General features: G+C 35.4%; 1 protein-coding gene across 4 annotated transcripts in view; it reads right to left on the bottom strand.

Moving 5' to 3' along the window:
- Positions 1-26,613, bottom strand: part of LOC145673405 (uncharacterized) — a 188,376-nt gene that overhangs the window by 152,043 nt on the left and 9,720 nt on the right. For all 4 annotated transcript variants that reach the window (XM_081743078.1, XM_081743076.1, XM_081743077.1 and 1 more), the window contains exons 2-3: positions 8,836-8,924; positions 2,789-2,865 (exon numbers count right to left, since the gene is read on the bottom strand). In XM_081743078.1, the coding sequence (XP_081599204.1) occupies positions 2,789-2,865; positions 8,836-8,924 (166 nt within the window). The remainder of the gene's footprint in view (positions 1-2,788; positions 2,866-8,835; positions 8,925-26,613) is intronic.

A 26,613-nucleotide genomic window follows, 5' to 3' on the forward strand; every position in this document is an offset into this window, starting at 1 on the left:
CTGTTACTCATATACAGTAAAGAAATTATGTAATTCACAACCCAATGGCAAATAAAGGATTAGTGTTGTCAGTAGATTTAAATTTTGTCTAATTTCTGAAACATTTCTAGATAACAGATCTCGGAATCTGGTGGGATACATTACTACTACGGGCACTAGTTTTTCGCACAAGAATTTGAAAATTTCGCATATCGTTTTTCATATTTCGCGTTTTGTCGCATTTTCCAAGTCGTTTCACATTTTGTAGCTCGTGGAAAAGATATTCTCTGACATTTTAAAAATTGTTCCTTATCATCATAGATCATCATAAAAATAAGCCATTAATTGCTTAAAAACAAAATACACTGAATATTTCACTTGACATTGTAAATTTCACTTATAGAAATTTGTATCTTTTTTTTAAATTAAACTGAAGGAAAATCAGTAACTAAAATTATTATGAGTAAGAAAGTTTTGGTGTCTTTTGAAAACACGTAGGCACAAGTTACATATAAGCATTAAATATAAGCACGTTACATGTTTCCACATTTTCCTCCTCCATTGTTGTACGTTTGTCACTTATCACTAGTTCATGCCATTAGCTAGCTAATTAAAACGGCTCCTCCCCATTAAGCTGCGATGGTGATAGCTAAAGCGCAACATGTTCTCTACAGTCATGTCCGAATCACCCAAAATGCACCGTTAATGTCACGTTCTACCGTTTCGTCAGCGGAAAACTGGCGTTTTTAAATTAATGAAAACGTATTTTTAAAATTTCGCGTATTATTAGAAATTTCGCACAAAATTGCCAATTCCGTGTTTTATCGCGCAACGGAAACCAATTAAAATACACACAGAATATCAGAAAACGTGAAGAAACTGAAAATTACTTAATTCTGACACATTTCGTTTCATAGCGCATTGCGAAAAACTCATGCCTCTAATTATTACAGAAACCTTCTCAATGCTTTTGTTCGGTAGTAATTAAGAAATGACGGGTGACGATTTTTCATTTCTGATAATTTATAAAACCATCTTTGAGTTTAAATAATAAGGACTTTTTACAAGATGTTTATTTTTTATTTTTTTAACGTATCTATTTATATTATTTTCCAAGTCTATATTTCTTTTAACACAAGGAAAAGTTGTCATTGTTAATAACTCCTATCAGAAAGCCAATTGAAAAAAAAAAAATGTGCAGTAATTGACAAAAGCAAGCAGAGTTCTCACCTTTAACTGCCCTATGATTCATATTCCTTGGTAGTAGTAACGTTTTCACATTTTATTTTTACTAGATGAGGAATTCTAAAAATTATTAATTTAAATTCTAAACTTTCAAATGCTAAAAACATTTGGGAAAAATTCAAGTTTCAGGTTAAATTACATGTTTCCCAAATACAAAAGTAAATTCCAGGCTACTTCCAAGTTTTCTTAGGTCACTAGTCACCCTATTTTAAGGTAATACTGCCTAACATTGAAATATTTTTTAATGGTCCAGTTTGAAAGAACTTATCCCATTCAATTTGATTTTTCCTTATTAAGTTGGCTACAATTCTTAGGAGAGAACTTATTCGTATATTTTTCTAGTGAAGCGGAACTCGAAACTGCAGATTTCATAAAATCCTGAAGTTGAGTTAAGTTTGTTTTACGAGTCTCTTTTATTAAACATATTGCAATCAGACGGAAAGATCGTTGTTACAAATATTATCATCATCATCATCATCATAGATCTTCTGGCAACTGAGAAGCTTCAATGCTCTACTGTCTTTCGCTAACCTCTTCGTCTTCACATGAGATTTTCCTGATTTGATATCGTCCATTAATTGTACTCTTATCTTCCTCTTAAAGGCTTCTTTTGACATCCCTATTCTTGCTTTTATTTCGTGTTCACACTTCATGTCATTACTGGTAATACTATCCAGGTATCGGAAACTAGTCGCCTGTTCTATTTTCTCCCTTCCTACTTCTATAATTGACACCGACCCCTTCGTTCCAATCAGTTTTTTTTTTTTTTTTTTTTTTTTCTAACATTTATTTCCATCTCATATTTTTCACAACTTTTGGAGGCAAGTGACAGCATCTCTGTGGAACTTCCCTTCCAACTGCACTCCCATCAGTCATTTCCTCCCCTATTCTAACACTTATTTGTTAGTTCATATATGTTTCTTGTGAATCTTCGATCTTTCCATTTCAACCCAAGCTTTTTTCAGAACTTGCAACAATTATTCTCAAATCAAGCGGTCAAAAGCCTTTTCTAGATCAAAAAATACCACATACAACTTTTTTCGTTTTTCTATAAACCTTTCACAGATCACCTTAACCCAATTAATCTCTCGTGTCCTTATCTCTCCTGATAACAAATTGTTCCTCCTCAATTTCTCAATTATATAATATAACATCAATAATAAAATAAGTTTTGCACTTATCACTTAGTGCTTAACATCATTTGTCAATAATTGACCAAACTCTAGTGATGAAAGCAGTACGAACTACCGAAACAATTTGATTAATAAATACAGGATGCCATCAGAGGTAATACAAAACATATTTTATCATTATTATAAACATGCTTCAATTTCACACGTCACTTAAACAAATGTAAATAATAATAATATTAAAAAGTTGTGTCTATTTGTGTCTACGTGAAATCTGTATCAAACATTAGCAAGATATTAAAATAATAATCCACATAAAAAAATATTATAGCACAGTGGTATCACATAATTTATAAACATACATCAATGACGTACATTGATATATTTTCTACTTATATCGTTAATACTACGGACAACTGTCGGCTCATGCTTACCTTTTAAAAAGACTTCAAGGGCCTGGCTGATATTTGCGGGATTTGAATTATTCAACAATTCGGACTTCTTGGGAGTTCTGTAAGAAACAATCAGAATGTCTAAATTATGATCGAATACTATCTATGCCTTAAAAAAACAAATGCAACACACACTAATTTTAAAGTATCATATTAAATTTTACTAGCAATAACACAGATTAAGATTCTAGCATCTTCAGCATGTAAGACCATCCCACAATCACACTTATCAGACCTCTAATCCCTAACTGATCGTTGCTCAAAAAAGGAAAGAAGCACAAATATAACTTAATCAGGTAAGAGTAAAACAGCACGAAGTCAGTTCTGCGTAATGAAATATTCTCAAGTATTCCTCAAGTTACTTTCTTTTGAAGAGTTAGTATCGACACATTCAGTTTGAAAGATCACATTAAGAATTTATAGAAATAGCTCAAAATCTTAATTAATAGCATTCACTAAATACAGATTAGCCACAAGCATAAAATGCAGACCATATTAGTGCCGATATGAACAGCAAATTATAAGGTTAGAACTGGATGGAGTAGTTAGTTCACTGGCATAGAAAACGGAAACCAGGTTGAATTCCCGTTTCAATCGTACATTTTCATTCTTTAAATGTCACTCTGAAAGTTTCAAACGAAAATTTCTTTAAAACGATAACCTACAAGTCACTGATTCATTCAAAGTAATGGTGATTTTTTTTTTTTTTTTTTTTTTTAATGAAAGTAATTCCAGATACAGCTTAAAAACAGTTTATACTAGAATATCTAACAAATCAAGGGGACAATGATATAATACAGAAGCAATAATAATAATAATAAAAATGATAAAAACAATAAACATCTAAAGTAAACTAAGAGAGGTTAACAATAGCGGAAAAACATTTATCCATTAAAATGACGCCATAGTGAACAATTATATCAAAATAAGGTCTTCTCTACATCGTGGTACAAATATCGAATTAAAAAACCTTACGTTATGAATAGAAAGAGGCATAATATGAAATTGTTTATTTTAAACCATGCTTTGTAGGGCAATGGGGACAAGGATTTTAATGTTCCATGGTAAGTCGAATCAAAATAGCGTGTTTCATGAACTTTCATATTTCATAAACTTTTGAGAAAATTTTCATATTTAGAAAAAAAATCTTAATTATTCATCCACATTTTGTATGTTTCGTGTGCTAAACTAATCTTTACCTTCGAATTGATCTAATGACTTCGCATTTATTTCAAGAAATGATGGTAATGGTATACTCTTGACCGTGTACAAAAATATAGCGTTTATTAACTAACCCTCACCCAAAAAGTAGTAGTACAGTACATATTTTTCTGTCACTTTGCTCATCCTCACTCACCATCTGTCCGTAGCGTGATCTGGATGGATGTACACCGTACGCATGCAATTTTAGAAGTGATAAATTTATGTCGTAAACATCACCTTTCGTGGTCTACTTACTACAATGTAATTTCTTAAACAGTAACTCCAACTTAAATATACGTGCCTTCTATAATTTCCAAGAACTTAATAGGCGCCACCGACGGAGAAACGCTACCGAATAGAATTCTGACACTGAATTAAAGTTAAATATTGAAGTTCAGCGCTCATGACTGCGCCATGGTTAAAAGAGGGAATCCATTTTGATTCAGTCGAGAACTATTAGAGGCTATAATATTAGCATATTGAATTTCCAGATTTTCAGTCGGTGATCACATTACCCGGGCAATTGGGGAGGGGGGCAGAAAGGAGGAAGGAACCGGTCTGGGACCATTAAGTGAAGTACTGTACCAGTATTTGCTGGTGTAAATGAGGAAAACTCAGGAAAATCTGACTCAGGATAGATGGCCTGAAAAAGCTTTTACATCTTTTTCGACTAAATGCTCCCACCGGCAATCGAACCCGGGACCACTTGCACCAAAAGGACTATTTAACACAAGGGCTACGGTGGCTCTGTACAAGGGCGCTCACCTCTAGTGCATGAGGTCCCTGGTTCGATCTTAGCTCGCGTCAAGCAGGGTTTGTCCCCACCTGAAAAAGCCCACTTTAAAACCCACCTGGGTTTTTGACCTATTTGTTAGTATATTATTGATACAACTAAGGTGATCACATTGTAAGTGATTTTTATCAGATTTTAGACTTTCCTTGGGCGAATTAGAGGCTTTCACGTTAAGGCATACAACAACATTCAACATAAGACCTTTATAAAGTTCTGAATGCACTAAATGATTTTTTTTTTTTAACTTACCTTAGCTTGAGATAGTTATAGAACAAATTAATGTATGGATTATGCTTATAGCCTATTTGAAGTAAAATAAGCAATTTTGTACTTTAGAAAATATTTCCGTGAATAGTATGCTCGTCGACTTGGCGACACCGAGGGACATTATCACTCTTACGTTTGACGGGTTTAAGGTCATAGGTGCCGGTACTAATAGTACATATGTAAATACATTAGTAAAACTTATTAGTATTATTTCTTACCTTTGATGCAAAACACAAGGATGTTCAACTAAAATTTGGTTTTCCAACAATAACAGTTTAATTCAGTCATTTGTTGCTACTCTTCAAACAAGCTTCAAATCAACACCAGCAATAGCGTAAAAATTCTTGTCAAATTTAAGAAGCTTAATGCTCGGGCTTCCGAAGACTATGTAACGCTTACTATTTCAAAAGCTGAGTTCAAATTTCCGTACTAGTGGAAGTTTTGATGTACACGCCGTGAAAGAAGTGCTCGGGAAATTCCCGAATTAAACGCAGAACGATCGGAAATGAATACTTCAACAATAAAACTATTTATTTTACGCTTAAGCCTGCCATACGTTCCGTTTTTGGGCCCGAGTATCCCGCGTCCCCGTAAATTTAATCGGGACAGGGAAATGTCCCGTATTTTAACTCCGTTCCATTTCTGCTGTCAATATCAGCTTATTCGAAAAGTGAAAAACAAAAAATTATGACATTGGCTGGGAATCATGTAATTAGTGAATGAACAATACGCTGTTGCATAACAGTTTCAAGGAAGTTATAACACCACCCTGTTCGACTTGATAGCTAGCGAAATTTGCAATGCTACTTTTTCCATTGCACTTGATGAAAACTCGGATACTCTTCAAAACGTTTAAAAAAAAAAAAAAAAAAAGGCGTTGAGTGTTTCTACATTTACAAACACAGGGAAGATGACCAACCTTTTCTTCAGCAACACATTAGATATGTTAACAAGAATTATAATCTTTTTCAGAGGCTAGGGGCACAGAATTGTGCTTTGGTCCAGGTCTTAGAAAAATGTAAATCTGGTCCTGACAATTACACACGACACTAGGAGAAAAATCAGCTTTTCATCAGATTAAACTGACGAACGTAATTTTGGCAGATACAGCCATGTAAATAAATATTGCTAAACGCGCAAAAAATATTGAAAGTAGATAGTGCCACTGATTTAAATAATTTGCATATTATTTTCCTGTAAAGCATTTTTATAACACATCTTAAGTTTTTAGGCATCTTCAGTCTATACAATTAATTGCAGGGTACGAACAGAGAAAAGCAACAGCTGCTTAGTGAACTTTCGCCTTTTATATTATTGAAAAAAATAAAAATAAAATGAAATCTTTTAGTTTTAGTCTCACGGTTATGCCTGCTATGCTCAAGGTGACGGTGATGATGAGAAATGAATGAAATGACGGAATGAAGAAAGTGGGAGGAAACGGGAGAATCCCGAGAAAACACACGAGCACGTCCTTTGTCCACCACAAAGCTCACTTGGCGCGAGCTGGGATCGAACTAGGAACCCCATGCACTAGAGGTGAACGCTCTACCACTGAGCCACCGCGGCCTATTATACTTTTGTTCATAACCAGACTACAGTTCATTGCATTGTGTTGGAAAGTTAAGAAAGGGGGGATCTTAGGAGTCCCGTATTCTCATGGAGAAAATATGGCAGGTTTATTTCTAAATTCACGTTTTCTATAAAAATATGAGCATTTGCTAGAAAAAGTGATCCTGTTAAAAAGTTACAATAGAAATTACCTACAAAATAATAATAAACATCACAAAAGACACGCGGAATGCCAAACTGTACTAAAAATGGAATGTGGAGGAAATGGAATAGGAGCTTTATATCTAACTAATGTAGGTAAGCATTATATTATAAATTAGAGTTAACCATACATAGTTAGGCTCTAACTTATCGCTACATTAAAATCAACACGATCAGAACTTTATTGGGGGTCACCGGTTGCAATAGCCTAATTACATTTCTGGACATGAGGATCATTTTTTAATGTGGAGATCAGAAACCACAAGCTCCAGACGCAAGGGTTGCCAATTCTTTTCAGGAAGTCCTTCATTGTATGATGACTTCTGCTGTAACGAAAATTTGTTTTCCAAACATTGTGCAGATAAAATTAAAAAACCAAAGAAATAAACCTAACTTTATCAAAAATTTCCAGAATATACAGAAAATTCCCTGACTTTTCCAGATTTTCCATGTTTTCCAGACTAGTAGATATCCAGGTAAACCTTCGGAGAACGACGGGTACCGCTTCTTCCCAGCCTGCACGGTAACCTAACATTCCCCCATCAAACAAGTGTGAGACACGGTTGGTCAGCATTTTGTTCGTTAAGGTTCTCGAGCACACTGTCGATGTCGTATGGACTCGCAAAGAAACAGCGTAGTAGGCGATTCCTCAGCAACACATCAAACGCCATAACGTAAGAAACTGAATGCAGCACGTGGAAGCTTCTCGCCATCAGATTTCTCAAGCTTAGACGTAGACTTCTGAAAATGTTATCATTTCCGTATTGTCATGAAAGGAATCCAACATAAATTTCATTTCATTTACGCGTGTTTTTTTCTGATGTTGCAATTTTCACAAACAGTAGTGTATTTACGCTCAAATACTGTCTTTATACGACTTGCATTTCGTTTTGCGTTGTATACGAGGTGAAATAATATGTAAGTATTAACATCCTTGCTACCTCCAAACCCATCATTGCTTACAAATATCACTCATTTAGTAAATAAGCTTTGCAATTCCACCATTAATAATACAACTTTCGATTCAATTACGGACGAACATCCAATTAAATTTATGATTATAGTACAGAAATTTACTTAATTATTTTTCTTCCTTCTTTTCTTTTTAATATCGCACGATTATGCACCGAGGTTATAACAAGATGGATAGTAATGGTGGGATAAAATGGGAGAAAACGAAGCCCATTTAGCGAGAGCTGGGATCGAATCACAGATCCCACATGCCAGATATGAGCGCTCTACTACTGAGCCACTGCAGCCCCATGTTAAATGTATTTTAATAGAATGTAGGTAAGTGTTACTATGAAATGTATAATAGTCAAATAAAATAAAATATGTTTAATTTAGTAGGTCTTCTTCAATTTTACCCACTGGTATATAAAGAAAAATCTAAACAACAGGCTAGTGAACTAGAAATGTTGGGAAACAACAGAAATGTAACCAGGTGGAATCTCGTTTTTCGTTGAATTTCTGTCCCTTGTTAAACGAAAGAGTCAATTGTTACCTACATATTGGATAAAATATTAACGACGACGAACCCAGGTAAATATATTTTATTTGATTTTCTTAATATATTGTAAAGTTCTGCTTAATGCAGGTAAGTAAAGCAAATCATACACACAGGAATTGTTCCTTCCACTATCAATTTTATTACAAAATGTCCTATTATAAACAGTATAATACAATATCACTATAAAAAGTATAAATTTCTCTAATAACTAGGATAAATAGGTGTCCCAAGGCCCAGCAGCCTAGAGAAGGATCTCCACAGAATTCCACGCAAACTAAGTGGGTTGGATTTATAATTCTTAATGCTCCATGCAAAATGTAACATCTTTCTTTCACATTGTTACAGTTACGTACCATTAGCATATTCCGAGGTTGTCTGATAGACAGTTTTAACTATATTAAGACTTTCTTGACTTTCGCAACATTTATAGCTAATAAATACTCTAGATTAATTATTTCGAGAACTCAGAAGGCATTAGCAACTTACAGTATTGTCAAAAGCTTCTGAAGAAATCCCTTGTCCTCCACCTCACCAATATTTTTAATTGGTTCATCTGTCAGTGCCAAACAATTGACCTGTAAAAAGAAAAGTAATTTCAATACATAAATAAATAATTTATTTTAATTCACCTTTCAAATCAGGTAATGCATATGCAAATTTAAAACTTTAGAACAAAAACGTTAATTTCCGAAGGACTGAAGAAAATTAAGATATAGAAATTACAGAAATGTATTGTTTTTCTTACATCTGTGTTCTTGTAATCAAATTAGCAAAGCCTTAATCCAGAAAGAAACTTCTGATAGTTCGTAACACTATGATAGGTATGATGGCTATTCTTACTTCCATAGAAACCAGACAATTTTCAGGTTAAACGCTAACCTAGATTTTATTTATTTTATTTTCTTCGGCCATGATCACTATAGAGGACAAGGGTCACCCACTATTTTTCAAATGACTCCCACCTTTTACGCTACTATGAGACTTAATTGAAAAGTAATGCCTCCAAGGCTGTAACCTTTTTATTTGTTAACCGCTTTGCAAAATTCTCTTTGTGCCTATATTTGTCCTTTATGTAAGGCATTTTTTAAGGAGTCGTTGGTATGCTGATAACTTAATATGGCGACCAACATGAAGATTAGTTTGAAGCAAGAAGTAGTCATTGATTTCCTGTCAGCTGAGAGTTGCGAGCCTATTCAAATTCAGCTGTTTACGGTGACTTACCGTTGACATCTGTACGGTGAGATGGTGGGCCAGGCAGTTGAAATAAGCAAATCTGGCTACCTTTAATGTGATTGATCAATCATGTTGTGGACGACTCCTCACCATATCAGATGAACAGAATCGAATTCGTGTCGAAGGTCGAATCAAACAGCGATATATCGCCACAGAACCCAACATTTTCCAAGAAAGAGAGCACTTTATCGTAAACGAGGTCTGAGGAATTACAAGGTGTGTGGTCTTTGTTGTGGTTCAGTGTGCCTTCCCTTTCGCATGACAAATGTTTCGGGTTGCTGCCGCAGGGTTATGCTCGAGTTGGAACTCACATAATAACAGTTCACATATCACAGGTTGTTGAGCACTCATCGTCACTGCCACTGGAAACTGACTGAAGATACTGACGGAGTGGCTGCCTCCGTGTTAAATAGTCCGCTAGCCATACTACCTTTTCGGCCAGTTTAATCTTGTACTTACGGTCGATCACGGTGTATACACACGCGCCTGATATTTGAGTTTTGAAAATATTGTAGGACTTATAATATTGCCTTGTACAACTAAAGGAAATATAGATTTTGAAGTAATTTGTGGATTAACATAGATTTTTCAATATGTTCTAATTTATATTAGTTGTGAAATTTCAACTTAAATGAATTGTTGCAAATAACATAACTACAACTACAAATACAGGGTTCCTACTGATCTGGAGAAATCTATTTCCCTGACCTTCGGCAGGAAATTCCCTGACTTTCATGACAGGTATCGGATGACATTGACATATAAATAAGGAATAAATAACGGTGAATATTTATATATGAGAACATTTATTTCATAGAGACAAATAATAATCAATTGCTCATACGTACATACCACTTGCCACCCATAAAAATCTGAGCAACGTTCTATACTGTGATCATTAATGGTTGGCTAAGCTGAAATTTCTGTACAATTAATATTAGAAAAAAATATATTCCATAAAATTTCCCTAATTTCCAGTCTTTTTCCCTGAGTTTCCTTGACCTGCACCATTTTCCCTGACTTCTCTGACCAGTAGGAATCCTGAAATACCATATTACACTATATTCCTAATTTTTAAAATCTAAGACTACATGTTCTCCTGAAACATAAGTCAATACATTTTAAAGACGTATTTATTAATACATCAGGATATCGTGATATCAATTAAATATCAGGAATTATATACCGTAGTTGGTGAGTTTCGGTTTCTGCTTGGACAAAATTTTAAAAAATAGGAAAGAAAATAACGTTCATGTCAGCATTGTGAGATGTCGTCCGTCATTTTGCTGTATAAAACTTTTTTCTTATCTTAAAACGTAATGTAATTTAGAATACTTTATTGAAAATAGAGTATTTCATTCCGAAGTCTCATTACTATTTATTTTTAAAGACGTGGGAACGAGACAAAGACATCTCAGTATTGTATAGATACTTGGCCCATCTTAGAATAGCGATTATGTTGGCTTCATTAACAAGGGGCCCTACATTCAATCCCAGGATAAAGTAATTAGAAGCAAGGGTTTTCCTCAATGCCAACAAGCAAATGATGGAATGGTGCCGATAAGTAAAGCTCAGAACCGAGCAGGCACAAACTAATGGTTAGTGTTCTCCCTTTGCAATCGGCAGGTGGCCAGCCATCTTGACTAAGTTTTTTTCAGGATCACCAAACGAATATTGGGATGGTATCTTTAAATGCAGGACCAGGCCGACTGTTTCCTCTACCATTTCTCGTTGTTGCCGCTGTTATTATTGGTTTTAGTTTTAAGTATTCCATCGTAAATTGGCATCGAAGGGTGTATTTGGAAGCTTGTTACCCAAACAGTCCTTACCTTGCTCTTCAAGACATAGGCCTTCACGGAAAATGCATGTCAAGTGGTCCAAGAAACGAATAAATCGTTCCTTGACATTTTTTTAAAAAAATCTGACTTTGATGTGCAGTTATCTTACCATGCTGTTAGTTCAGAACAACCATTATTTTAATTTTAGTGACTTTAGGTTTCGAGTGGCAATCATATTTGTTTTAGGAGATGCGGCATTTGGTGGTGGTGGAAGGGGTTACCGAATCTGAAGTATCTCAGCCCCTAGTCATTCTATTGATGTGCAACAAAAAACAAACTGGTCAGCAAATTGTATGCTACAAGACTATGTATTAGCCATTCACTAACTAGTGGGATTTCGTAAATTCGTACTTCTCTTTTGTTAAACGGCATGAAAGTATAGAGTTGCAAACTTTAAATATACAAAGGTAAAAGCTAATGCCCTGTTCAGTAAGTTTATAATTTAGAAAAGATATATTAAACTACTACTTTTTTAAACATATTTCTTTAAACATAAATATTTCATTAACGAATTGTCATGTCCATCGTAACTTCTAACATTAAAATTGAAGTTTCATTATTCGTCTGTTTTATAAGGCTTTCTAATTCAGAAAGTAAAATAATGAATGAAAAAAAAAAAAAAAAAAAACACTTGGTAACAAAACTTTTTTTTTTCTTTCTTCAAGTGAGTCCAATCTGAAATAAAACCGCTGGGATTTAGGCACACCTAACGGGATCCAGGGTGCCGGTATCTCCACAGAAGGTACCTCAAAAATAACATATTCCCTTGCTTCGACGAGTTTCTCGAATTATTGAAGTATGTGTAATAGATATGAAATTAAAAACTATTTTCGAACCAAAAACATAGGCGAAATTAGTGAAAAATGAAAACGTGCAAAACTGTGTAACACTATATCTGCTGTCAAGTCGAACTTGTTCCGGCTGAAGCCGTCCACCAATTATACTGATCTTTATTCCCTAGACCATAGGCTACTTCCCCACCCTAACTTGGTTCAGATCTGATCAATAGTTACCGACAAATCTAGTACCACATATACCTGGAGTGAAACTATAAGCTGCCGTATACCAGGAGCTAAATAAAAAATAAAAAGAATAATAAAGTATCCTTTATGAGAATTTATTCATACAATAATTGACCAAGCTTTATAACTTGTAAGTAAATATCTTTCCACTGAATCAAGTTTTCGAATGATAAAATACACGTATCACACGATTCAGAAATTCGGATAAATCCGGGAAAATATTTTGTTTTACAAATTTGGACGACGCTACCGGGACCCCATGGAGTGTTACTTGCATCAAAGCACCAAAAAATATTACACGACCCAAATTACCTAGCTATACTTTTTCGCCAAATTTCAATGACTTACGGTGCGATAGGCATTTGACCTTCACTTAGTTTGCCTGATAAAAATGGCAACCAGACTCTTTAATCTGGCTGCTGGATTCAAACCTGATATTTCATGCTCTGTTATATGCAGGGGCGGATTAAGGTTTCTGGCGCCCCTAGGCACTCTGACATAAGGCACCCCCTTCCCCACCTTACACCAACACACTTCTCATAAAACACCAGCACAACTCATATTTAAAATACACCAGTATAATATATACCTAGGTATATACCAGTAAAAAAATCTGTTCTTCATATTACATAAAACAAACATTCATGACGCTTTGAAACTTACAGTGGTTATAGGCTACATCTTTATATGTTATAATTTGGTCGGTAACACTATCTTTTTATCTTTAAACATCAACAGTTACTGGATATTTGTCACAGAGTAAAACACTTCAACAGTTACTGGATATTTGTCACAGAGTAAAACACTTCTTTCTGGGTTTAACGTCTGTAAATAAACTAACAACTGGTTCAAAATCTATCTTCCGTAACAGTTCGCTTTCAATACATATTTACTAAGAGCTGAAAGTTTTTTTGTTTTTTTTGTTTGTTTTGTTTTGCAATGTGGATCGTAAATAATTCTTAAGGCGTTTTAACACAGAAAAAGATCTTTTCCCTGAACAGTTCGAAGTTGGTGCAGATACAAATATTCGTAGGCAAGTATCTACATTGGGAAAGATGGTTTCGAGTTTTTTTGTCCGAATGTACTTCAACATTTCAGATGCAGTTGTGATGGCTACACCACATGCTTTCAAGTGAGCTTTGAAATGAATGCACTCATTCGAAAAACTGTGATTTAGGTCATGTTTGTAATGGAGAACCAATGCATGTGCTTTTGCTCTGATGGTTTCATAGTCCACACTATCCAGTTTTGCGAGAAAATTAAATGTTTCATTTATTATGCCTTTTTTCTTCTGCACAATTCCGTTAAATGTCTCCATACGAAATCGTTCTCTTCCTGTAAACACGTGCTCTCCCTCTTTTGTTTCATCGGGACCACTTTCCTACTTTTCTTCCGTTCCTTGTCATGCAGATATTTCTGACATCCACTTATGTTATTTGCTTCCTCTTCGTATGCATCGAACTGTCGGTAGAGACTGAATTAGAGTTCATATTTGACCTTACTTGTATGAATAGTTTTATTTTTTTTATAATAGGGTTTATGAACTTATAAGTAGCCCATAAGACACCGGGTAACTGCATCCCAATATGGAAGATGCGAAGACATACAAATAAATTTGCCAATTTTTGATGCGCAGGTCTATTGTACAAACAAGTCATAAGTGGAAGAGATTATCAGTAATTTTCTTACCTTCCTTTCTATAGTAGTAGAGTGAGCTGCAGCTTTAGTATCGGTGTGCATACTCTCAAAATCTGTGATCACTATTTAGTTTGTAACTTTTTCCTGTGACTTCCAAACTATTGTTTCTTTTACCGGCCGTCTAAGTCGAACTTTCGGATTTTTCAAAGTGACTGGAGTTACTGCAGAACTGCAAGCATTAATCTCATCTGTACCACTGTCATTGATGTTCACGTTGGATACCATCCGCAACTGTATCACCTGCTGACGTGATTGTTGTCTTATCACTTTCTCTGCCACCAAAGAACGTTTCGAGTTTAGGAATTTTCTTCAGTTGCTCTCTTTCATTTTTCTCCTCCTCTCTGCTTAACTTACGTCTTTCTGCACATGATAATTTATTTCTTAAACCACTCAGACTGATTCAATTATCGACACGGTGTATGCATAATAACGTAAACATAGAACTAGATAACACTCTGTCTCTTTCTTTGTTATGCGGGTGTACTTGAAACAAACATTGCAGTGCAGTGCTCCAACTACAATAATTTAAAAAATTCAAGTCGACAGCGCCCACCAGTGTTGCTACACTTGGTACAATTGTACCAAATTCAGCCCTTTGTGTCATGCATCGGCCCGTTGGTACCACGCTGCCATTTTCATGCCCTTTTGTGAAAAAGTTGGTACAACTCTACCCAATTCAGCACCATATAACAGATATTACAGTCCATTATCCCCGTTCGGTCGTAAAATACGCGAGAATTAGGCGCAATTAATTTATATTTTAATATTTTATTATAAAGTACTGTTTACACACAAACTCGGATATGATTGATTTGTTTCTCGTTTTATATATTTTTTTAACGTTATATATCGCCAAAATACCATTTTGGTTTATTGGTCACTTTCAAATAGGGGCACGTTTGGTTTCCTCACAATACATATCGAAGATGATAACTGTTTTCCCTTTTAATTTGCGGCCTCTGTTATACTTCCTACGTGCGAGAAAAGTTTCATCTACTTCCATGGTTGTTCGGGATCCTCCTATTTGGATGTCTTTAAAAAGTAATTTTTAGTAAGAGCACTTTCTTGATTTGGACTCTTGGAAGAAAGGGAGGGGAGTGTTCTAGAACCGTACTTCTTTTAGTTTCGTGTTATACAGCCATGTATTACACTGGTATAAAATAATGAATTCAGTCTTTTTTGTTTCAATTTGGTACTATTTTTCAGCCCACTCCCGAGCAAAGGACTGGCAACATTGGCGCCCACTGTTTAATGTTTAATCTACTAGAGAACAGAAAGGAAGCAAATACGATGTACATACACACGTGAGCGCTTCAGCAAATTAAATCTGTGCCTCATTGCCACTAAAACTACACAGCGCATTTAAAAAATAAAGTGCAATATTAGATTAGTGCTTTATTCTAAAATTATAAAAATAAACCTATCAAGTGACTTTTGTAAACAAAGACCGATTTCTCGACAACTGAATTTTTATATATATATTTTCTCTTGGGCACCCATTCAGAGCTGGCGCCCTAGGCACGTGCCTACTGTGCATGTGCGTTAATCCGCCACTGGTTATAAGTATGCACATATCTACCACTGCATACGCGCCAGTACTTAACTAGGTTTCCTATTTTCCCACGACCGATCGATATGTAAAGCAGCTTATAATGTAAACGTGTATCGGTATTTTGCTTATTAGGGAAATTTGAAAAACTCGAAGTTTCAGACGGCTAAATAACCAGTAATGAATTCGCACTTAGTGTATTGGTGCTGTTAATAGTAATTGTTATAGGTAGAAGAGCAATTTTAACATCGAAAATAAGGGAAACAACAGCGATGAGGAAGAATCGTAAGGGAAAAAGGAATACGAGCAGAACATAGGAGAATATTCCTAATATGTAATGTGAGAATCTGACATTATTATTTCACTATCCACCAGGGTTGGCTGGTTTAAACAAAACAAAACCAAACAAAAAAAGCTTTAAATCGTGTGAACTTCATCGTGACATTTCCACATATCAAACCGTCTGCATTAGTTTTATCTCCTTTTCAATTTTTAATCAAGGCGTCCCATGTTCAATTCTCGCTCAAACCACCTTTCTTTCAAGTGTAAGCCAAGTAGCGGTTTGGATGTTACTTTAAGCAAAAGTCTTCTTCTTGATAGCCTCAGTACTACATAAAAATGTTAAGCCTAAACATACGAAACGAAACCAAAATGCATATTTCTGCTTGCCTCAACGCCTGTTGTTCTATTAGTCTAGGCATCAACTTGCCAAAAGTGCTCTCCTTTTCGAGTTTAAGGGCAAATCATGTAACAATTTGGCATCCGATATTTTTTGAATATATACTGATCACAAAAATGCCGGATGTCAGAAAAAACACCTCACGGGAGGGGAAGGGGAGGGGAGGGCAAGAAAGCCGAAATTTTAACCGTTTCTATTATTCATATCTCCGCAACCATTGGAGCTAGAGCATCCACACTTTTTTTATTTTGTTTGTATAATTATCTTCTACAATTTAATTCTAGTACATTTTTGAGCTAAATATTATGGTTTTCTTGTTATTTTCATTTTTACTCAATATTGGTTGCGCGTGACGTCAGTTTTTTAGCCACAGATTGTTTGCAAGATCGAATTCGGAAAAATGTTTCCTCTAAAAGTTTTTCGTCATCTTATGCTCTTTCAAAAAATGTATGCTTATATTAGTGTAGGACTAATAGTGCCTGAGTTATAAGCGACTTTATTCTGTCGTGTGCGAAACTGGTCACGGCGTGGCCCAAGAGTTATCTTCCCACAAATATTAGCAGCTGATGATGATTAATATATATATATATATATATATATATATATATATATATATATATAATCTTGTCTGCCTGCTAGTATATAATCCTAATGATTAAGTTTGTCTATAATCTTACTAGCAGCGTTCACCCCGCTTCGCTGGGGTCACCCCGGAACGCAATAAACTTTGTTACTTAGATAATTTTTACTTTTTCGCTTTCAAATTGCAGTAAATGTTAAAATTATAGCGCCTGTCATTTATGTTAACCCGCCGAGTCACATGGTCATGCGGGTTGCATATAAATACGTTTATTTTTACCTATGATGAACTAATAACAAAGGATTTGTACGTATGGACACTTGAATGGTCAATTATCTCAAGACACTGGTAATTAAAAATTAAAGTGATATGATAAAAACCATCTAGGGTCCAAATCCTAATAACCCCCCAAAAATGAAAGAAATTGGTTCAGCCGTATTAGCGTGATGAGTTCACAAAGGATTTGTGCGTTCTCTTTTATATATATAGATTAAAAATATCCAATTTAATATCAATTGAGAGGCTATTTGGAAAATAACCCTTGTCAGAACACAAAATTTCTCTGAAGAATGAAGAGAGAGCTTTCTCTAGTACATAGTATGAGAAACTCTGCATATCTGTTTCTTTATACGTGTCTCTATTACCTTCTAAAACATGCACAAACATGCCTTCTAAAACATGTTTCTATACATTTTTCTGAAAAAAAAAAATGTTTCGACAAGGTCTGTTTTTGCCACAAGTACTTCGATTTATCGAAACAGAGCGGGAAACAGATTTCAAATTTGCCTTCAAGAGAGAATCATGAACAATTTGCCACCCACATTTTTTAATATTTCCACCTTTTACTTTTAATACTTATTTTAACGGTAAGAGAAAAAGCAAAAAATAAGATATACCTAACACATTTTATAAATGATCAGTTTTTAAACTGTTAAATTTTATTTACAGAAGAAGCATTTGCCTATTATTAAGATTCTGTAAGGTTACCGTACTATAACACAATAAATCTATAATAAGAAACGTAATAGAAAGAAAAATATATACTTAAGAAATTTTTACACGAGAGAACTAATTATTTGAAAACTAGAAAATTGTTCTTAATCATGTTATACCACTCTTATATATAGGTAACCAAGAAAGTTCTGTCGCTTTTCACCCACCACTTTCGAACATTGATATGTTACCTAAGACGTACCTGATAGATCAAAAATAGTCCCCATCAACATCGACGACCTTCTGCCAATGTTCTGGTAGACAATGGATTCCATCGTGGTAGAACTTGGGTATGCTATGAAGCGAAGAATGTATCAAGTGCATTTTGCACCTTTACTAGGGATTTGAACTGATGTCCTCTAAGATGATTGTCCAAGGAATGAAACAGGTGATAATCGGACGGTGCAATGTCTGGGAAGTACGGCAGATGCAAGTGTTTCCCCATCCAAGGCGTAGAATGGTATCCCGGGTAGCCACGTGGGGCTTAACGTTGTCCTGTAACAGGAGGACCTGTTTGCGATTCACAAGTACTGGCTCCAGAGTTTTGAGTTTTTCTTGAACACAGCTCAACTGCTAACAATACAAGTTGCATTGATGCTTTGTTCAGCTGGTAGCAGTTCCCGACGCACGATGCCACGAGCAGTCCACCAAAGACACAGGAGGACCTTCTTCTAGTGCAGTGCTGGTTTCGGCTGTTTTGAAACCGGTTCATGGGATGCTAACCAATGATGACGGCACCGTGCAGCTTCGTACGGGACATACTTCTCATCACATGTCAACAACCTGTACAGAAATGGCTCCTTCCTCAGACGAGACAGCAACGAAACACAGGTGTCTGATCGCGTTGCCTTCTGGCCCGGAGTCAAATCATGTTGGACATATCGACCCAACTTGTAGTGTTTCTCAAGTTGATGGAGGTGCTGCTGAATGGTTTCTCCACTCACACTGAATTGTAATCCCAGTTCCTCACATTCCTGGCCACTGTTCGCCCCAATTGCTGCCTGAAGATCTTTTTGTACATGTGTTGGTCTTCCGTCAAGTAGTGCGTCTTCGAGTGTTTCGTCACCGTCTTTAATTTGTTAAACTACCACTGCACTGTCTGCGTAGTCACGACACTCTCACCAAAGGCCTGGCATATCTTCCGCCCCACTGCAGAGGTGTTTGATCCCAGTTTGAACTCGTACAGCATACACGCCCTTATGACGATTTGTGGAGATCCCATGTTCATTCTTTCCTTACACAAGTTCACGGTGTATCTGAACTGCAACAACGAGATAGTATGTTGAATATACACACACCAATGACTGACCTTCGCCTTATCTCCATTCGCATTTAACTCACGGTGTGAGGGCCAATTGAACACAGACCTCCACGCCAAAGGACAGAACTTTCCTGGTTACCTTTATATCTCGAAAAAGATAAAGAAATTTGTGATGTCTTTAATGCGTCATTCAGTCTTCTTCATCACTCTGTTCACTAACTGATATTTAATTTTTATACTCTCTCGGACAACTACACATTGGAGTGTACAACAACAACAACAACAACAACAACAAAAAAAAAAAAAAAAAAAAAAAAAAGATTCTTACATTTGCATTTCAAACTTACACACTCAAGTTCTGACAGCTACGCGTGGTAATCTCTAAACAAGCCTTGGGAATATCTTCGAGTGTATTAAAAACTGGTTTCAGAATTTGGTCCTCCAAGTACCATCCGAGGTCTTCTTGCCTTGGTAAATCAATCTCACACTCATCATCATTTCCCAAATTGCTGTTTGGTAATGAGATCTCTTTATGTCTTGTTTCAGAGCATCACTAGTTGGAGATAATTTCTCCAGGCTGCATTTTCCTAAAAGTAGGAGCCTAGCTTCATCGCAGATTTACGCGTTAACCTTGAGGACCTTTGTGAAAAACAGTTCTGCAGGTTCAATAGCGCTTGCTGATAAAGGAATCTGTCCTAAAGAAAATAAAAGGTCACATTTTTCTGACATAAGTAAGTAGGCAGTTCTAGGTCTTTGATGTTCCAACTGATTTGACGTTATATCGCAGCCAAGTGGATCCTGATAAGCCATTACCTCTCTTCTCATTCTCAGATAACGGGTGGCAAAGGTGGTGAACTAGAATAAACCTTCGTCGTCTTTGAAATCCCACCATAATGTACAATTCTTTACAAGAAATTCTGTCATAATGGTGTATCAACAGCACGAATACATCTGTGCCTCTACTCATCACAACAATTCTTTCTGAATTGTGATTCACAGCATGAAGTATCATTCTAGAATCTGATTCTTCATGCTTCCCATCAAGATTATGAACATCGGTCTCGAAGTTTCTTAACAGTCTTCTGATCTTTAAAACTACCGGAAACAACAACAGAGTTCTAAAATTGATAATTCCAACAATGCATTATCTACCGGTACTTATGGTCTACTTACTCAAAAACTGTGACCTTATATTTTCTCTAGAACAGATTCCTTTATCAGCAAACGTTAATGAATCTACAGAATTGTTTTTCACAAAGCTCCTCAAGGTTAATGTGAAGATCTGTGATGGAGCTAGGCTCCTACTTTTGGGAAAATGAAGCATGGAGAGATTACCTCCAACTTGTGATGCTCTGAAACAACATATAGAGATATCATAGTACCAAACAGCAATTTGGGAAACGTTGACAAGTGTAAGATCTACCTACCAAGGCCAGAAGACTCCGGATGGTACTTGGAGGACCAAATTCTAAAGAAAGTTTTGAAAACAGTCGAAGATATTCCCAAGGCTTGTTTAGAGATTACCCTGTGTAGCTGTCATACATTTGAGTGTCTAAATTTGAAATGCAAAAGCAAGAATCGCGGTTTCTTGTGCACTCCAATGTGTAGTTGTCCGAGCGAGTATAAAAATTTAATATCAATTAACAAACAGAGTGATGAAGACTGAATGATGCATTAAAGATATCACAAATTTCTTTATCTTTTTAGGATATAAGAGTGGCATAACATTATTGAGAACTAAAACCAGAGATCAAATAATTTGTCGTCTTGTGTACGGATTTCTTAAGCATATAGTTTCCTTCTATTGCGTTTATTAGTATAGATTTACTGTACTATAGCAACTGTACACAATATAGCAAGTGCTTCTTCTGTAAATAAAATTTAACAGTTTAAAAACTGATCATTTATCAAATGTATTAGACCGATTCCATTTCAAATCGTCCAGGCAAACCACAATTGGTCCCCATCATAGTCTCAGATTTCATTTATTTTTTTATATATGGGATCTACATGCAATATTATTAGACCCATATTTTTTCTTTTTGCTGAAAAAAATTTTTCCTTCGATATACAGCCTTCCAAAATGGCTGCCCTCCTCTCGGATTGCTCGAAAAGCTGAAAAACATGTCAAATTAAAAAATTTATTGTACAGAAACGAGTGTACTTAGTAACATAATCGCAATAGCAGGAAGAGTATAAAGTTGTATGTTTCGGTGGAGGGCCAAAATTCGTATATTGGTCCAATAGGAATCGCGCAATTCACTCGCAATGTTGCCAACTTTGGTGAAATTTTTGCTAACTTCAAACATTTTTTTTTCTGTCCTTACGAGCAGTATCAACCATCTGCTTCTAGCATCGAAATCTACTCCATAAGGTCTCTTGAAAATGTAAAGGACTTACGTTTCTGATTATTACATCCCACGATATAGCATGATGAAAAGCTGAAAATTTCATTAAGACGCCATGTTTGGACGCCATTTTCTCAAAAAACCCACCTTTTAAAAATCTGAATTTTTTTACATGTATTGGAGAAGTACCTAAGTATTTAATATCCGTTAACCGTTCATGCGGCTGCAGCCCCTAACATTCTTAATTAATTATTGAAATTTCGATTTTTGTACTTGAAATATAAATATTTCCTATGGGCATTTAGAACCTATACACAAGGCAAATTGAAAGGGAGTATGAAAATTTTGAGAGATGAATCCTGACATCAAATCCAGTAGAAAAGTTCCTATAAACGTGAGTCGAATTCCGCTTCGTTTTCGAGTTACAGGGTTTCCAACTCGGGACCCAAAATCGGCCCGGGACAATAGAAAATAAAATATATATTTCGCGTTAAATCAGAAACTGTGTGTTAAAGCTTTGATATTGTTCAGAAAGTTGATTTGTATAAATATGATTTTTACGTGCGTTGCAATTCGGTTGGCATTGTTGCCAACTTGGTAGAACTTTTATTTGTTTCCAAATGACACTACGTGGATTTTATTTGATATTTGGTATTCATTAATGATTGTAAACATCACATGAAGCACAATTTTCCCCACATCACCACAGTTTTCGAAAACTTACATGTATTTCATTAAAAGGTTTTTATCTCGTGCGTTATTAATAGTTTTCAACATTAAGTGTGAATTTCACCTGATGTTTGCCATCATTAGTAAAACCAAAATGTCGAATAAAAACTACGTCTGTGTAAGTTGTCATAATGATAATAAGAAGAAAAAGAAAATGTATTTTTTATTATTGCAAAACCTCTCGCAACTCCACGCATCAAGTTCGTACTTGTTCAAGAAGTTCTGCTGCAACCACGAAACATTTTATTACGTGATTCGGTGTCGTGAACATCCTAGTGTTCACTGGAACCATGAAAATTGTTTTCACTGGTAACATGACATTGTAGTGCACTAGTTACAGTGTTTGTGTGAATAACCATGGAGAAATCCTATTACATTAAGGACCATATTAGATGTGTTGATTATTCTAAAAGGCATAAGAGGATTGTTTACAGAAAGAATTCCTTGACAAAAATTTTACCTTGCGGTAAAATATATGTATTGCGTACAGCGCGTATGCCAAAACGTAGTATGAGAGAATGATTATTTGTGTAAAGGGTGCTTTGAATATTTACCGTGAACAACGTGAATGTGTGTGAGATATTTGTGACCACGGAAGAAGGTGTAAATATGAATTTATGCACCAGCAAGATAAAGAATTTGTTCCTCTGAATGTAGATTTGAAACCATTAACCAGACAGTTAACATGAAAAACATGAATGTATCGCCATTAAAACGGCCGTTATCAGTAAAACCTAACTACGGTGAAGGTTTCACATCTCAAAATTTTTCATACTGCCTTTCAAATCGCCTCGTGTAAAGGACACAAATAATCATCCTCCCCTAATAGTACTTTTGGGCAGACACGCTGTACGCAATCCATATATTTTACCGCAAGATAAAATTTTTGTCGAGAATTCTTTCTGTGCACAATCCTCTTATGGCTTTTAGCATAATCAACACATTTAATACGGTTCTTACTGTAATAGGACTTCCCCATTGTTATTCACACAAACACTTAACTAGTGCACTACGATGTCATGCTATCAGCGAAAGCAATTTTCATGGTCCCAGAGAACACTAGGACAATGTTCACGACACCGAATCACACAAACTATCAATAACGCACGAGATAAAACCTTTTAATGAAATACATGTAAGTTTTCGAAAACTGTGGTGATGTGTTAAAAATTGTGCTTCATGTGATGTTTACCATCATTAATGAATACCAAATATCAAATAAAATCCACGTAGTACCATTTGGAAACAAATAAAAGTTCTACCAAGTTGGCAACACTGCAAACCGAATTGCAACGCACGTAAAAATCATATTTATACAAATCAACTTTCTGAACAATATCAAAGCTTTAACACACAGTTTCTGATTTAACGCGAAATATATATTTTATTTTCTATTGTCCCGGGCCGATTTTGGGTCCCGAGTTGGAAACCCTGTAACTCGAAAACGAAGCGGAATTCGACTTATGTTTATAGGAACTTTTCTACTGGATTTGATGTCAGGATTCATCTCTCAAAATTTTCATATTCCCTTTCAATTTGCCTTGTGTATAGGTTCTAAATGCCCATAGGAAATATTTATATTTCAAGTACAAAAATCGAAATTTCAATAATTAATTAAGAATGTTAGGGGCTGCAGCCGCATGAACGGTTAACGGATATTAAATACTTAGGTACTTCTCCAATACATGTAAAAAGTTCAGATTTTTAAAAGGTGGGGCTTTTGAGAAAATGGCGTCCAAACATGTCGTCTTAATGAAATTTTCAGCTTTTCATCATGCTATAACGTGGGATGTAATAATCAGAAACATAAGTCCTTTACATTTTCAAGAGACCTTATGGAGTAGATTTCGATGCTAGAAGCAGATGGTTGATACTGCTCGTAAGGACAGAAAAAAAATGTTTGAAGTTAGCAAAAATTTCACCAAAGTTGGCAACATTGCGAGTGAGTTGTGCGATTCCTATTGGACCAATATACGAATTTTGGCCCTCCACCGAAACATACAACTTTATACTCTTCCTGCTATTGCGATTATGTTACTAAGTACACTCGTTTCTGTACAATAAAATTTTTAATTTGACATGTTTTTCAGTTTTTCGTGCAATCCGAGAGGAGGGCAGCCATTTTGGAAGGCTGTATATCGAAGAAAAAATTTTTTTTCAGCAAAAAGAAAAAATATGGGTCTAATAATTTTGTATGTAGTTTCTTATTTTAAAAAATAAACTAAATCTGAGACAGTCGTGTGGACCACCCTGGACGATCTGAAATGGAATCACTCATTAGGCACATCTTACTTTTTTGCTTTTTTCTTACTGTTACAGTAAGTATTAAGGAGGAAAGGTATCAGAGACACGTATAAAGAAACAGATTTGCAGAGTTTCTCATACTATGTAGTAGAGAAAGCTCTCTTCTCATTCTTCAGAGAAATGTTGTTCTGACAAGGGCTATTTTCCGAATAGCCTCTCAATTGATATTAAAAATGGATATTTTTAATCAGATTATAGACAGACTTAATCATTAGGATTATATACTAGCAGGCAGAAAAGATTATATATATATTAATCGTCATCAGCTGCTAATATCTAACATTTGTGGGAAGGTAACTCTTGAGCCGCGCCGTGATCAGTTTAACAAACGACAGAATAAAGTCGCTTATAACCAGGGTTTGAAAAAACCCGGGTATTTTTGAAAAAACCCAACCCACCTGGACCCATGTGGGTTTTTTCGGGTATTTTCGGGTTTTATTGGGTTTTTTCGGGTTTAATTGGGTTTTTTCGAAATATTTCAATCTCTTTGGGGTAAAAATGTTAAAATAAGATCTACATTTCATGAGTGTCGTTATCACAACTTGCAACAACTTTCTATTCACTGCTGTTTTGAAAACAATGCCGCCATTTTGAAATTTTATATTGGATCGCCGAAAAAATCTATACAGCAAATTTAGAATGTCTTGTGCTTCTACCCTCAAAATATCAACTTAAAAAGTCCGAAAATTGCACCTTGTAGCATGGATACCTGCTATTTTGAAAAATGGACGCCATTTTGAAATTTTATGCCGCCAAAATATATACAGCTAATTTAGTTTCTCGTGCTTCTACTTTGAAAATTTCAACTTGAAAGACCTAAAATTGCGCTTTGTAGCGTGGATATCAGCAGCGGCGCAAATATGTCTTCAACATTGGGGGGACGGGTAAGACGGTATATATATATATATATATATGCGATGTACAAAATATTTATGAAGGCGAAAAACAATGCTCAGGAGGATTACCCATGTCGGTCCCGGCGTCCTCCACAGGGAAGATAAAATATGACATTATTATTGCTTTATAACTTTAAAATCCGACCGGCAACATTGAAAACTGTTTACAAAGGATGATCCAAATATGATCATTCCCTGTAAACAGCTTTCAATGTTGCCAGTCTGATTTTAAAGTTGTAAAGCAATAATAATATCGTCATATGTTATGTCCCCTGTGTAAGACTCCGGGACAACATGGGTAGGGGAGCAGAGTTGTCTTCAACATTGGGAGGCAGTCAAATTTGAGGCTTATTCTGGGAGGTATCAATTTCATCTCACTTTCCTTTGTGACAGTTGGACACAAATCATCACATTTCTTCCTAAAAGACACATTTCCAATCGGATTATTGAGGAGGACAGTTCCAAGATTGTAGGGGATATGTCCCCATCATCCCCCCGGGATTTTCGCCAGTGGATATCAGCTATTTTTTTTTTTTTTTTTTTTTAAGCGCGTCATTTTGTAATTTTACGTTGGTATGCTGCCAAAATCTAAACAGAAAATTTAGAGTGTGTCTGGTTTGTATCCTGAAAATTTAAAAGACCGAAAGTTGAACACTGTGTGGTAAAGGCAGACAAATTAACAAATGTAGATCGAGTCATCCTAGGAGCCCCAGTGACGTTCGCCAAATATGAATACCAAATAGCTATATTAATTTAAAACAAAGACATAATTCATCAAAATGTCTTAAATATTTTTCAACGTAAAATAAATGGTCTTATTGTTGAAGTTCACTTTCGATGCTTTGTGCATTCAATTACGGGAATTACCCGAGCATTTGTTGCAAGACCGTTCTTTTCCGAAAATTAATTTAAAACAATTAACAAAGATAGGCCTATAATTCATATTTTATAAAGTAAATGTTTCAAAATGTCTAAAATGAAATGAAATATCCTCCAGCGTAAAATAAATAGATTTATTGTTGAAGTATTCACTTTCGATGCTTTATGGGTTCAATTGCGGGAATTTCCCGTACACTTCTTTCACGACGGGTTTTCCCTGAAAATACAGCTTGCTTTACTGTACATCGAAACTTC

Source organism: Thermobia domestica, chromosome 16 (genome assembly GCF_964235325.1).
Source record: "Thermobia domestica chromosome 16, izTheDome1.hap1.1, whole genome shotgun sequence".
In the NCBI taxonomy this organism is placed as follows: Eukaryota; Metazoa; Arthropoda; class Insecta; order Zygentoma; family Lepismatidae; genus Thermobia; species Thermobia domestica.